This window comes from Sycon ciliatum, chromosome 5 (genome assembly GCF_964019385.1).
Source record: "Sycon ciliatum chromosome 5, ocSycCili1.1, whole genome shotgun sequence".
NCBI lineage: Eukaryota > Metazoa > Porifera > Calcarea > Leucosolenida > Sycettidae > Sycon > Sycon ciliatum.
Window position 1 is genome coordinate 22,002,093 of NC_088647.1, and position 15,687 is coordinate 22,017,779.

The following is a 15,687-nucleotide window of genomic DNA, read 5'->3' on the forward strand; positions in this document are numbered from 1 at the left end:
TAGTGCAGAATGGAGGTGTTGTGAACCCTACCAGACATAACTATCACAAGTGCTAAATCAATCACAATGAGAAGGAGAGGTACACAGGAATAGGTTGCGCTAGTTTACACGTCACAAAGAAGTAATAGTTGGTTGCTTTACATTTTACAGGCTACGTTTTATTATTATTATTATTATTGTAAATTTGAAACTCGGGTATTGAGCCAATAATAAAAGTAGAAACAAGAGTCCATAACCCCCCGGGGGGTTATGGACTCTTGGTAGAAAGGAAAAGAACATATGGAAACGAGTTGAGAGTAACTCTCCACCACTTTAACTAGATACTATATACAGTCAGAAAGTGCAACAACTAGGCACAAAACTGACACAGTACTGAGACATTCGACGTCCTGACACCTAGCTTCTTTGTGAATGGCCAACGGTCCTCAGCGTTTGTTCAGCACCTCCATGAGCGACACTTACTCACGCTGCTATCTGATGTTCACGAGCTGTTTGTCGTACTGGAAACGGAGTGTCTCTGTAAGTTTGTATCCCTGGTGATGTTTGTGCCTGGAGAGCACTATATAAGCGGTGCTCCTCAGGCACAATCTTCCTCAGCCTACTCAAGCTCAACTGATGAGGGGTGAATTCCCCGAAACACTGTGTATTGAGTAGGGAGTGGTGCTTTCTTGCAGGTTTGCCAAGTGAAAGGTTCGATGGACATCTCCGGATGGCAGTCGTGAGTCAGTCAAGTGACAATTCAAGTCGGCAGGAAGTTTGCCAACTCCCACGTACATGTAGGGAGCAACACACAAGTCCCCAAGTATCGCCGAAGTCGCACCAACCTCTTCTTCAATTTAACTTACTTTATAATACACCGAAAATAACGTACCGTATGTCCGCACCTTAAAAGCCATGGCGGTATATTCGATTATAAAGCCAGTCTCAGCAAGAGTACATAACCCCCCAGAGTGTGCAACGCCGATCCAGCTCTGTGTAGGGTCTTGGTCGAGCGGAATCGGATCTTCTGATGTCATGCGTACACTTCACACCAGCGAAAGGCCGGTCTCGAGGCAGGGCACCATTGTTTTTGATCCAAGAGTACCCGCGACTCCCCGGGTTCCCCTCAGATGTGTACGGTATTATGACGCAAAGAGCCGATTCCGCTCGACCAAGGCCTATGGCCTATGCAGAGCTGGATCAGGCGTTGCACACTCTGGGGGGGGGGGGGGGGGGGGGGTTATGTACTCTTGGTCTCAGTTATAAAGCCATGGGCTTCAGAAATGAAATGAGGTTTGAAGTACCTTTTGCAAAAATGAAGGAATACCGTATTTTTTCGGATGTAAGTCGACCTTTTATGACTAAAAATAGAAGGAGAAAGGGTGGGGTCGACTTACAACCGGGATTCGACTTATAACCGGGAACTATCAGTATCTTACAAAAAACGACCTGCACTGCATGCACGATCGAGTGCACCATCTGTACACATTTTTGCCAGTTTATTGGCCTTTTTCAAGGATTGACTTATAACCGGGAACTATCAGTATCTTACAAAAAACGACCTGCACTGCATGCACGATCGAGTGCACCATCTGTACACATTTTTGCCAGTTTATTGGCCTTTTTCAAGGATTGGGACGTTATACCCTCAGGGAATTTTCTAGAACCGCCCCAACCGGTTTTCGACCGGTTGAAATTGTTGGCGACCGGTTGAAAAGTTACAAATCAGTTCCAACCGCCCGTACTTTTCTGTGGGTGAATGGAGCTGTGAATGGTCAAAAGCTTTTTTTCTGGACGGATACTTCCAGCGAAGCCGCGTGGGCTGGTACTAGGGTCACGAGTTTGTACGGTTTGTGTGTCGAGTGTCATATTTGGGTTGTATTTTGAAAAAAATCCGGGGGACCCCCCGACTCTTCATTGGACCGTAACCGGTTGGAAATTCGTCCTAGAATATACCCTGACTGTCCCTCCACTAAGGAATGTTTACATGATTTGTTGTTGTGTTAGTAGAAGGGAGTGGTTAGTAGTGCTTCGTTGGGTGAAAGCTTTACAACGCAGAATTAAGACCTCCGGATATGGGGTCGACCTATAACTGGGGTCGACTTACAACCGGTAAAATACGGTAAGTACTAGGCCAACAAAAATACAGCCCAGCAGGAAAGGTGAACAAGTGGATTTATATTGACATTTCTGTGTGGACTTTGACTTTTATGGCATGGCGTAGTGGATGAGTCATTTTGCATCTAATATATCAAGGAAAGCAGCGGTGCTTCGAATATAAGGGCATGGCGCTGACATACGGTATAATTATATTAATTATAGTTATACATGTCAGGGGCGTCGCACACGGTACGGTCACTACGGTATTGACCGTACCACTTTTGGCCCCAGTTACCCCGTGAATCAACAAAATACACTGATCTGGGATCTAAAATCCCAAAATTTTCGGCTCAGCCACCACTCCCCCATGAGTAAATTGTACTTCAGATGGCTGACCGTACCACACTAAAATACCTTCCGACGTCCCTGCATGTACAGTATGCTGCAGGATGATGTCACAGAGATGCCACAGAGTCACCTTCAAGTTTACGGATGCAGCAATGACACTGGGCTGCATTCAGTATTCATCTTCACATCTGCGCTGACTGAGCTTTCAATGACACATTACTACAGTCCATTCAGAAAAAGACGGGCCCTGGCTCTGGCGAGCTCCCGTATTTGGCGAATTTTCAAGATGTTATCGTACACAGTGCAGTGCTGCGAAATTTGAATTTTGAAAAAGGGTCCAAAAAGGGCACCTGAACTGGGGTTCGAACCGCACAATGCACTGTTGCAGGCAGGGTCAAACGGCCTGGATTTTGATGGTTTTTCCCAATTCAGTGCTCTTGGGGCAAAACCTGGCCGAAATTCTATTCTTGTTACGGCCTGCTTTTTGGAGAAATACTAGTAGACTTCAGAAACATAATAATATATTGGAAGAGGATTCCATAGGGGATTGCAGAAAAAAATTCTTAAAAAACTCAACGTTTGACCCATTTATGGCCCAAAGCTAGAAATCCATCTTTTTCTGAATGGACCGTGCTGTAGACATTGCAGGAAACTGCAACACGGTAGAGGCCGGGGACGGTTCAATACCGGAACAGCTCGACAGCCAAATTTGTATTGACCCAAACCGATCATCAGCGTGGATTGTTCACTCGAAATACATGTATGTTTGTGAAAGGAAACTGGCATGTTGAAGTTTGCTCTGAGGCAGAGAACTGAGCCACTCCTTTGTGTTGGCCCATTGCCTCCAAGTTGCCCAATTTTTCGCTTCAAATCAGAGGTGGCTCCAAACCGGAAAGGTTTTAGAGTGCACGTCAAATTCACTCTGAGTTCTGAAATTAGGTAATTGCTATCGCTCCATGACGGCCAGTACAGAGTAACAATAAGCCTTGTGTGTGCTTCCATTAGTTTTCATTGGTATAAGGTGCTTTATTGGCGAGAGGCGAACCGCTGTTTACCCGCCACAAGAAGTTGATTTTTCAAAAGACGTAAAACTCAAGTCGCAGTGCGAAGCAACACGTCAAAAACTCACTTGCTTGGTATGGCGCTTCTGCTCATCGCAGAACCATGGAATTTTGGCTCGGAGTAAAACACATCGTAGTCCCACCATGACAATGTTTTCTAATCAAAATACCAAGAGAGAAAGTGAATACTGAGTCCGCTCCGGTTTGCAACGTATTTCCTATTTGAAACCGTCGCCTCTACATTATACTATGTATGTACTGGGGCTGACTGGAGATGTGGAGTCTAGCTGGCATCAATTATTTGAATAATTTATTTCATCATTTACACAGAGTTTCCTCCTGATATCTTACCTTTACAGGACTTGTGTCTTTTGCTTGAAAACTGCTGACACTGGCGATTGATAAGCAAAATTAATAATTATTATAGTAGTCCTTGACGGCTTGAGCAGTAAGAAAGAGTCGACGGCTCAAACGGCCATGCACTCTGGACCATACATCATACATGTACATGACTGTACCCCAGAAGTAGAAGTACCTTATTCTGACTAGTACATGTAGTAGTAGATCTACACGCCACAAAGATTGTTCGGGGTCGGAGATCACTCAGATCAGCAATTCCCACGTGAAAAGAGACACCGTCACGTCATGCAGCCGTTGCTTCATTCACACAGGTGCTGAGTCTGGGGTAGCACTAGCAGATCGGCGGCCGGACACCGCAAAATAATTGCAGCCATGATAAAAAGTTCACGTATGGAGGTCCTGCTCTCACAAAACCCAGTGATACTAATACTATTACACAGCAAGTCAACTGATTACTCTGTGCCTAAACTGCAGTACAGAATTTTTTACGTTTTAGGAAGAGAAAGACTTTGAAGAAGTCAATCACAACTTCACACAAGTAAAACTAAAAGCCTTCACTTCAGTCTTCCACTGAATAATCTTCTTGGAAAAGTTCAGCCAGCACTGACTGTACTACCGGCACCAGGTACTGTTCCTCAACTGGCACAAGTCAAACATTCTTTACCCCCTCTTTTTCAATTTCCCGCTCTTCTTTTCCCCCTCTTTTTCCCCCTTTTTCTCCCCTTTTCCCCCTTTTCTGCGAGAAGATTAGCCCCCTCCTTCAAACCAGGGAGTAGTACAATAGTACTACTCCCTGAGTCAAACTACCAAGTACCAGCTACCCCAGATCGCCACCTGTACATCATGCACTGAGTCTGTACTGAGTGTAGATCTACAGACTACAGACAGTCAGTGTAGGCTGTAGATCCACGTCCACACGGACGCCAGCCAGGGAGCCCTACGCATACCGGTATGTCACGTGTAGGGCTCCCTGGCTGCTGGCACCTGCCAACGGCAACGGTCCGTGAGTTGTTGCGAAACCTTCCAGTTTCATTCATATTCTACAGACGGAATCATCAATTCAGCAGAGATTTATTGCTTGGAATCAGGTTTAGACCAGGGTTATGCGAGTTTGTCTGTAATGGGAGGGGGGAAACCGTCTGAAACACTCCAATACTGCCGGGATTCACATTACGTCACGATACCGGGCGCATGCGCTCTGACAGCCAACAGCGGATCTACGCCAACACATTCGCTTTTTTGAGAGGCGGTTGGGAAAGGCACCTCTGACAAGGCTATTTGGCGTGCCTTGCTGTGTAGAGAAGGAAGGAGAAGTTTTTTTTTGTTGAAGCAACCTTACCGGTAATACCGTGGAGCAGCATGGGTACCAAGGACGATGAGTATGACTACCTTTTCAAAGGTATTTATGAGCTGCATGTAGTTCCTGCTAGGCTCTATTGGCTCATGGATTTGTGCCAATTTTTATCCGGGGCGTTCTTGTGCAGTTGTCCTGATCGGTGACTCTGGTGTTGGAAAGTCTAATTTGCTCTCCCGGTTCACACGGAATGAGTTCAACCTTGAGTCCAAATCTACGATTGGTGTTGAGTTCGCCACTCGAAGCATTCAGGTGGACGGCAAGACGATAAAAGCGCAGATCTGGGATACAGGTTGGTGATTGATTTCTAAATCTATAATTCTTGGCAGCCCTCAGATCCTCAGCGCTGATCATCGTCTGCAACATTTTGTTGTGTTTTGCAGCTGGACAAGAGCGGTACAGAGCTATCACCAGCGCGTGAGTTTTCTTTGACAGTATTCATGCACGTTGGTTTTTTCTTCCCTTTTTTCTCTCTTCTTTCTCACTTGCTGATGTCGTCTCTCTGAACTTCTATCTTTCCCTGGCTTTCAGGTATTATCGTGGTGCAGTTGGTGCTCTATTGGTATACGATATTGCAAAGCATTTGACCTACGAAAATGTTGAGAGATGGCTAAAAGAACTTCGGGATCATGCCGATAACAACATTGTCATCATGCTTGTCGGTAACAAGAGCGATCTTCGCCATTTACGAGCTGTGCCTACGGACGAGGCACGAGACTTCGCTGGTGAGTTTTCCTGACGGTGTTGGTGGATGGCACAGTACTATTGGAATAAGGAGCCTAGCCTATCCAAGGCCAGTGAGTGCTTGTTGCACTTTTGTGGCCAATGCAAGTAGTGATTCCTGGACGTTGGATTTGTCAGACAAAGCAGTTGGAGAGAAGTAGGTGATTTATCGTTTCTGTGGATTCTCAAGCTGGAAAAGCGACAGGAATTGAAGTGGTGCAGGAGACCCTTCCTAAAAGCTGATAATGGCGCTCCTGTGATTCCGTAGTTATGTGCAGGGCAGAAGAGCAGTGCAGCTGTGTAAGCTGTTTCTACGTTGATGGAGAATGTTCTGCAATTATTTGCAGTGATCCATAAATGGATTGGAATCTGTACACATAAATTGAATCTCTGGCATCCTGGACTGATGTTAGAAGTATTTATGAAATGTTTCCGGGGTGGAATCAGCATCGATAGTACGATGGACGGTCTTTTGGCCATAGCATTGGAACGTATCTATGTGCCGTCACAAATCAGTACCTAAACTCGTTCTTTTTTTGTAGAATATTTGACTGACGCTTGTATTCCATGGTTGGGGTCTGCCTAGTAGTAGCTGTTGTCTACAAGTAGGTGTAGTACCGTTGTGGCTAGTGGTATCACACATTTGCCACAAGGGACTGCGCCATGAATGGACATCAGTGATGTAGTGCACAGTACAATGTCATGTACATACATGTACCTTGTACTATACAAAGAGTATGCGCTTCCAGCGTATCATGGTAAACACATCGTATAACCCCCGATATTCCGTCGCCGGCGAAAACTCGCATCACGCAGTGCACTTTTGCTTTGTTGGGTGCAGATCTGTTTTCACTAGTGGTGAAACGAATATTCGAACATTTGAACGTTCGTTCGGTTGGTCACATTCGAATATTCTTTAAGTCGCATTCGAGTATTCGTGACGTCACTTCAAACGCAGTGAATGTACATACATGCATGCCAAACACAGTACAGACAGTGCGTACAGCCTGCTTGTGACTTTGTACTGCATGTTTGCACATGTATGTGCATACTGGACTGCCAATGTTGCACATAACATGTATGAACTTCGAAGTAGCCTTATATGCTGGTGCATTTTATGTGGCACTACTGTTTGTCATGCCTAATAGTAATGACAATATCCATCAAATGACTGAGAGGAGGGCATGTGATGTCATCTGTGTTACCAAAAGAATATTCGTGCGTTCGTTCGTTAAGCCAAAGAATATTCGGCTACTAGGTTTTGACATTTGTTTCACCACTAGTTTTCATCTATCTGTGAAGTGGCACTCCCTGAAAGAAACCCAGTCACCTTGACCAGGTTATCAGCATGATCTTGGCGGGATATCTGGACTACATCCACGCTAACTGTTCTTGTATGTAGTGCGAAGCGTACTTTGTGCAGGTGATGTGAGTTTTCGCTGTTGGAGATTCCCTATGCAGAATTGCGCACACTTTGGAGGTCATATACTCCTGTCCATAGTTGGTGGCATCTTCGAACTCTCGGATTTTCGACCTTATCCTGCTTGTAGAAAATAGGTAAATTGTACTGGGCCATTGCATGTTTATACGTCTAGTTGCTATCCAATGCATACCTCTCCTCACGACGAATGCGCCGGGTTTCGCTGGACATTTATCGGTGTTAATAAAACAGCGTTGTGCACTGGATACATGACCCTGCCCTTTGAGCACTGAACTGTGCTCAGGCATGGCTTTCGCAAGGGGCAAATGTCAGTGGCCATTGCGTGCTCATTCTGTATTTGACCAACTTTCAGCTTTTCATCTGTGATTCTGTGCTGGTGTTGGTTGAATTATTGTGTGGCTCGTCTTTCCGATACCAAGAGTACATTACCCCAAGACTGCCTGCACAACCCCTATCCAGTGCTGCGACGGCAGAACTTCACATCCTGTGACATTGTTCAATGGGTCACGCTCGCAATCAGTGCGAAGTGACCACAGGAGAGTTGCATACACCTCTGTATCTATCATGCACAGGGTGCAAGTAATGTGTACGAGCTTGTCACTTGATGTGAAGTTCTGCCTTCGCAGGCCCCATAGTTGGAGTTGCACACGCTTGGGGTTATGTACTTTTGCCGATCTTGATCGGCATACTTCAACCCTCCACGTGCTTCGGTTTGTTGTGCTCTTTGAGCCAGCTAATCAAGTCCGTATTGAAACGTTCCTTTTGTGACTTGTGGACAAAGAATCTGACCAGTTCTCTTGCTTTTTCCCTGCTTTTGGTTTGTGTCTGCAGAGAAAAACAGTTTGTCCTTCATTGAGACTTCTGCTTTAGATTCGACTAATGTTGAGACTGCATTTCAAAATATTTTGACAGGTAAGATATGTCTGTGTATTCACTTACATGCTTGCCCTAATTCCTGTTTTATTACAGTGTGGTTTGCTCATGCTGGGGGCAGAGGAGGAGATAGTAATAATGCCTGAGTGCTTCGAACCCGTATTTGAAAATGAGCCGTGGCGTCATGCTGGTCTGTGCACCGCATGTGATATTGCCGTTTCATCTCCATTTTTCTCATGTCGAAAGCAGTAAACACATGACAGAACTTTGGAATAACAATACAGTGCGCCTCTTAGTGTTCTGTAGTGTTGTTTGACACGATGCTGGTGCCATAGTTCGACAATATGTGGGGGGGGGGTGTAAATCTGATCGTAGTGCAGGGAACATTCTGGTAGAGCATGGTTTCAGCAGCCACCCATGGAGTCAGCTAGCACGATCTTTGATTGTGTATGTTGTCTCTAAATCTGGGTCACCCTTGCCAAGAATGTTGCGATGCGCACTGTACTGCCTACGTATGATAATTATCATACGTATTCTGAACCTGTGATGGGCAATGCCCCATCTGATCCTGTACAAACTAGTTCAAGGAAACACGTGTGATTTGTTGGCACCCTGTACAAATGTCGTGAATCACTGATGCAACTGGCATTGCACCATACATTCATTAGTAAGATGACGTCAACTTGAAATCCTGTCGTGGCAGCAGGGTAACTTATGCGGGAGTTGCACACTTTTTGAGGGGAGGGGGTACTCTTGCCCTTGCTCATTCCATACGTCTGGTGTCAAAGAATAGTGGTACTGCAGACCAGGTGGCCTCTTGGCCTGGTGTTATTGTCAGTAAAAAAAAAGATCAGTTTCAGTCAATCCTCTTTGAGACCAACTTCAAGGGACTGAACAAGTTTGTTTGTCTTGTCTGGAGTTCTGCTTGTCCAGATCTGACCCCAAAGTTGATATACATGTCCATGGATTGTACCAAGAGTACATGTACATACTGGGGGGGGGGGGGGGGGGGGGTTGTAAAAAAGTAAAGTTTGCACGTCCGCGTTACCACCGGCTATACAATTGCGTTGAGAAACACAACCAACTTAGGAAGTTTCGCATGGGGGGGGGGGTTGTATTGATGCTAAAGTGCATGCTGTAGAAAATGTAAACCAGTCACCAGTGACGCATACGCTGAGCCCTGTGGAAAGGTTGTATGATGTTGTACTCACAGTTGTAAAGTGCAATGCCTATGTACGTCAAGTGCGCTACACTAGACTACATACATGACTTGCATGTGCACGTGGCCCAATAGTTTGTACTGCGCGCTGATTTTATTCAAATCCCGTTTGAAAATAGCTTGCCTTCACGAAAGTTCGTGTTACACGTGTTCGTCGTAAGAGGCCCGAACAATTATGACTTGATTTCATGACTGACCAACAATAGGATTGGCCCTTGTCTGTGCAATTCCAGATTTCACCTTATATCAGTATTCGTCCTGATAATGTTTGGCTGTACTTGTTGCTGTGTACTGGTGTGCGTTCAAGGTAGCAGTGAAACCTCGAGTACATAACCCCCACAAGTGTGCGACTCCCACATACTCTGCTGTGCTGGCTGAATTTCAAGTTGACGTCATTTTTTTCTGGTGCAATGCACATCACCCCCAATTTACGTTTCTACGGTGTGTCAACGTGTCACGCGTGTTTCCTTGAACTAGTTTGTACATTATCAAATGGAAATTTGTCCGCCACATGTCCAGAATACGTCTGGTAATAAGTGTATAATGCTGCACATTGCATCTTAGAACAGACTGATGTTACTGTGGAGTTCGGTCGGGACAGCACCCATAGTGGAGTTGCACATTCCTCGTGGTTTTATACTCATGCTAAAGCTCATGCAAATGACCCCTAGATTATGTTCGTATAAATACCGTAGTAACGCACATATAGGCGCATGCGCCTGTATTCGGATATAAGCGCACTCTCACCTATAAGCAAAGCACTACCAAAATTATCACTTTGACACAATCACGGATAAAAGCCTGTAAACAGCACACAGGAACCATAAAACTGACACTACAAGACCTAGTCAAACACAAAGATTCTGGCAAACGAACTGTGATCGCGCATGCGCGTTCAGGTGAAAATATTTCATTTTTGAAAATTGGATTCGTAGCAAAATTCACTTATAAGCGCATGTGCTTATATGTGCGTTAATACGGTACATGGAATGGACGGTGAATGGCAATGTCGTTGGGTACAAGTAAATGGTGGCGACTTTTAACACACCAGTTACGCCGAGCTGAGCATGTTGTCGAGTGTGTGGGTTCAAGCAATTGCCCCAGATTGATGTTGATAGTATACGCTGGTTGGTCTGCTGCAACTATCAATAAGAATCTGGCCAGCGAAAGATCACCCAGAGCAGCATTGGTAACTGGGAGATTATGGTAGATCTGCCTAATTTGGCAGAAGCACCGGTGGGTGACCAGGAAGCGACACACACCAACTCATACCTTCATTTAGGTGCATTTAAGGCATCCTGACAAACAATCGGCCTTGTGACAGTACTGCGCGTTTAAGAGGCATGCAGAAATTGGTGGAAGCGGTCTATGGCTATCACATCCTTGCTGGTTGCCCCCAGAACACAAACTAATCCAGTTGAGCATACAGGCATGGGACTAGCAGATCTACTGAGGGGTTCATGTGGAACGGAGGGGGTAGTAATACCTGTAGGGACAACTGTCACTAGATAATGTCGTGTGGACTTCAAAAAAAGAGCAGCTGCTGGTTTCTCACGGATTATGCTTTGCTTGGATGGTAATTTCCGTTACACCTCCCGTGTCTCGGGATGCCGAGAGGAAGACCGATTGAGTCACCCGCCCACTGTCTTTTTGAGATCGGCTGACACATGAAGTTGGGTGCATGGTTGTAAAGCTATTGTGACAGTGTCCCTACGTTGCAGGTGTGTGTGTGTCTGTTACTTCTGGGATGCAGGAAGATAGTGCTGTTTGTGGTTGTGCAAGTACTGTATAAACCGAAATATTCGTCTTTTTTTTTGTCCAAGGAGCTTTTGGACAATTGAATGCCGGACTGATGTTGATTTGTCCACCTTTTCAATACACTCTTTTGGTCCATGGGCTAAATTTTCAACCGGACGAACTAACTTTCTTTGGAGTTGGACGAAATTATTGACCGACGAAATTTTATGCCTGTACAGTAGTGTGTGTATAGTTCCAAGTAAACTTTTTAGGACAGTTGCCTGGCCCCGGTTTCACCCTCACCCGGGACGGCCAGCTTTCGCTGTCCAGCGTTTTATTGTTCTCCTCGTCCTTCACCACGTTTCCGACAATTGTATGCGCTCTATTGGTTTAGAAATTGTACTCGCTTTATTGGCTTTGCATGTACTGAATTGGCATTCCTCCTTGAGATTGAATTCAGTCTTGCATGCGCAAATCTGGCTTCTATCCTCTGCCAAGAGACTGGTTTCATGCCACTTTTTCCGCAAATAGTGTGGCTTATACTTAAGGAAAACTGCACTGCCTTTGAACTTGTGTGCATTGTGCTTGCATGACCCGTACCTCAATGTCTTCTTTGCTCTTTCCTTCTGTCTTTGTGTTTGACTTGCTTTGCAGAAATTTACCACATTGTGTCTCAGAAACAGATCCGGGACAGTGATGGTGACGGTCCCCAGCCAAGCAATGATGTACAGACTATTACTGTTGCTCCAACAACGGAAGACCCACAAAAGTCTAAGTGCTGTGGTGGCCTTAAATAGAGAGCCGTACATACTTTTGCCTTTCTGGTTTCTATATCTTTCTCTTCCTCTGTGCCATACTGCCGTGCTCGATGTGTTGCTAGATGCCCCTTTCCTCATGATTCACTGGTGTAGCTGGCGTCTGCTTGCCTTGCAGTTGGTCTTTTATGAGCAACCTGCTTTTCCGGGCCTGCGGTTGTGTTGCTATTGCACAGCTCCATTCCGATGTTGCAGGCTTAAGCCCTTGCTCAACGTTGGTTTGTGACTTCTGGTTTTTAGGAATATTACTGGTTCCTTTTTTTTCATTTCTACTTTTGTGTCGCAGTCCTTTTTGCCCCCTTTTCACGCTGGTCCAAATTCTCGCTATGTCCAGGCCACATTTATCATTACTCTCTTGTACAGTCCCCCAGCTATGATACTTTGTCCATGGTGGTTTCTCCTCTATGTCTCTCCTGCACAAAAGCGTTAACTTTGTTCGTGCTGCATGCCTGCTGTAGCTATGCAGCTGGCATACAATTATTGTATTAATGTATAATTTCAAATTTCATCTTTTCGTTTCCTGTAGGCGCCATGTAAATTTTCGCTGAATTCTCACGGGAAACATTAATGACATGTTAGTTATTAACTAGGCCCTGACTGGTTGCTTTAGCTGCTTTGTCGCAGATATGAACTGCCTCAGCCCGCTTGTATTCTTCTATTTGCAGTTTTGATATCTGTTGGCATTTTGATGGATGTGAGAAGTCGATACAACTCAGCCTTGTGCTTGGACAAGTGTGTGTGTGTGTATGTACACGCGGCGTGACCCGTTTGGGTAGCTGTGTCTTAGTACTACTAGTAGCAAGAGTAGTTGTGGTGTGTGTGCTCCAGTTTTGTTGTGGCGTGCGAACTCTACCATACAAACCTTCTGGCGGGCAATTCCTCGAATTCTGCTCCATTTCTTTATTCACATACCAAACATGCAGGAAACTGACCAGAAAAAGTACCGAATTCTGCCAATTTTTCTGCTGGCATAATCCGCCGGTACGCGGTGCCTAATAAGCTTCCAGGGTGCCTGTCACTTGCTCTTCTGCAGTTCTGGATTGTTACCGGTATCAAGAGTCTTGATATAAGCAGATTTCCATGACTGATTATTCGCTCGAATACTGTACAGACCTCGCATAACCGCACACATCTGTTTTCCACAAAAACATCCGGATAGGCGAGGGAACCGGATAACCGAACACCGTTTGTGTTGGATGCATCACGTATGCTGTAAATATGTAACCAGCTATTTTCTTCCGGATAAAAGAGGACCGGATAAGCGAGGTCTGACTGTATACTACAGTGTAGTAGTCCTGGATACGATTGTTGCATGGATTAGGGGCCGTCCAAGGTTACCAATAATATTTTCAAAACGAAAAGTTTTCGTTTGGGGGTGGGTGGGTTTGAGGGAGTTTCGTTTTGAAAATAATTATTGATTGCAGATGGAGAATGCCCAGTTACTTCTGGGTGTCAAAAAATCACATCAATATTTTATTGGAATTCGTTGTACCTGCAGAAAAGGTGAGTGGGTGGGTGGGGGTTGAAAAATACTAAGGGTGCGTTCTTAAATTCTCTAGCTTCTAGGAGAAGAAGAAAAGAGAAGTCGAAGAAACTGGGATTCTTCAAGAACGGGTCTCGAAGAATTCGGAGATATTTTGCAGATGTCAAGCAAAATGAAGCGCCAAAGGGGCCGCGATCTTGAGTGCCACGAAAATAGTATGCGCTGTGCGTATGCGAAAAGGGAAATGCGTACACTCATGATCAACACGTGGCTTTTAGCCTAGTTCGCATGCGCTGATCCCAAACCGCGGGAATCTCCAAGTTTCAACCACCTCTGAAGCTTGGAGAGCTTGGAGAGCTTTGGAGAGCCTCCTAAAATTCGGAGAGGATTATAAGAACAGCTCTCGAACTTTTCGGAGAGTCTCCAACTTTTCCGAGAGGATTTAAGAACGCACCCTAAAACTTTTCGTTTTGTAAAAACAATCGGTAACCCCGGACGGCCCCTTACTAAAATTTTTATATTAGTACTAAGACGGCAAGACTGCTAGTAAGTAGACTACCAAGAGTCCATAAACAGTTTTTTTGTTTATGGACTCTTGCTAGTACCAAGAGTACTCTTGCTAGTACCGGTACTACTACTACACTGTACTACTACTACTACTACTTGAGAACGGTTTTATTCACAACACAATGAAGGAAGAGTCAAAGCAAAAAGACAACCCAATTTCGGAAATAAATAGAACACTCAATACTCAACTGAAATAATACTACACTGTACTACTACTACCCGTGCTCTAAAGAACATTCTTCAGCTCATTGTCGAGAAGCAGCCAGAGCTTAGTTATGCAATAGTAATGTCGCATTTGCGCTGCAGGATCTCTTTTATTTTGCTCCGCTGGCTGATTACTTGCTTTCGTGGGTGCAGAGCTTCATACTGCCGAAACGTGTAGCAATTTCATTCCTGGACCAATGCCGTTTGCTGCAGCTGTGAGTGGGAATATATGGCCCTCCATGTGCTGCGTGCGGAGGCCTTCGGTTAAAGTTTCAATATCTCAAGTTCCGTTTTGGCCCGGCTTTCCAAGTAATTATTTGCGCTATTGGCTATAATGATCTGCTTTGATAGTAGTGACTGCTAATAATTGCCTGGATTTGAATCCAGTTTGGATTTTCTTCAATCATCTTTCCTATCACATTATCATGGATTTTCAATAAAGTTCTTTGACTACTACTACAACTACTACCAAGAGGTTATGAACTCTTGCTACTACTTTTCCTTTTCCACCTGGACTCCTCCTTGGTTTCCCTTTTCTCTCTAGCTCTTCTCTTGTACCTTCTTGCTATTCTTCACTTAATGTGGGGCTTTGAATAAAAACAAGTCGACTACCTTACTCCTTAGTACATGTACATGACTGTAATTATGTACTATTAAATCCAGCAATCGTCATCGAGTAAAGACTCAATGAATGTTGCATATTTTTTTATTAACGTTGTCACAGTGTCGTACTTGTAGATCTGCCAGTGCAGCACTTTTGAGTCTTTGAAACATCAAAATTGCAAAAATTATCAAAATAATAATTGTCGAGTACATAATTCAGGCATGCAGCTCGCTCGTGTGGCTTTATACTGTTATAGTATACATGTACATACTCAATCTGCGGACAGAACTGTTTCGTCCACATGTACATGTACAGTCATGTAGATCTAGTTGGTGACCAGGCCGGCCATCACAACCAGGAAAGACAGCTATTTTTGGACACAATGCCAAAGACTTCTGTTCAGTTCAAGATCGTCTTCGAGAAGAGAGCAGTACCATGATGACGTGTGGGACTGCATCTGAGCTCAAGTGAGCTGAACAACATGTTACATCATGATGTCAGAGTCCGAAAATGGAGACAGGTCACACGCGATACGCCGAAGGTAAATCTGCTGTGTTGTGTCAAATGCCAGGTAAGTTGTTACATTTTCTAAACTTTCTGGTGATTTTTACGGAAGCGACATCACGCGCCCGGACATTGAGGCAGATGCCGTGTTGCATATTCTTCGAGGTGGTACCTAAAAATAGCCTGGAAACCTTAAAAAAACCCAAAAACGTCTCTCAAACCGGTGCAAATCGTTGATTGACATGACTGTGCAACAGACTGCTCATCCAAGAGTTGGCAAGACCTCGCGCCAGCAGTCACACTGATGTTCTACAC

At 44.8% G+C, this 15,687-nt stretch overlaps 1 protein-coding gene across 1 annotated transcript; it reads left to right on the top strand.

Annotated features, from left to right (window-relative positions):
• The first annotated feature begins 5,087 nt into the window (after positions 1-5,087).
• On the top strand, positions 5,088-12,725 carry LOC135818047 (ras-related protein Rab-11A-like). The gene is made up of 6 exons (XM_065331367.1): positions 5,088-5,247; positions 5,333-5,494; positions 5,586-5,619; positions 5,734-5,927; positions 8,198-8,278; positions 11,850-12,725. The coding sequence occupies exons 1-6, from the start codon at positions 5,208-5,210 to the stop codon at positions 11,990-11,992; spliced, it is 654 nt and encodes a 217-aa protein (XP_065187439.1). The 5' UTR covers positions 5,088-5,207; the 3' UTR covers positions 11,993-12,725.
• The last annotated feature ends 2,962 nt before the right edge of the window (positions 12,726-15,687 follow it).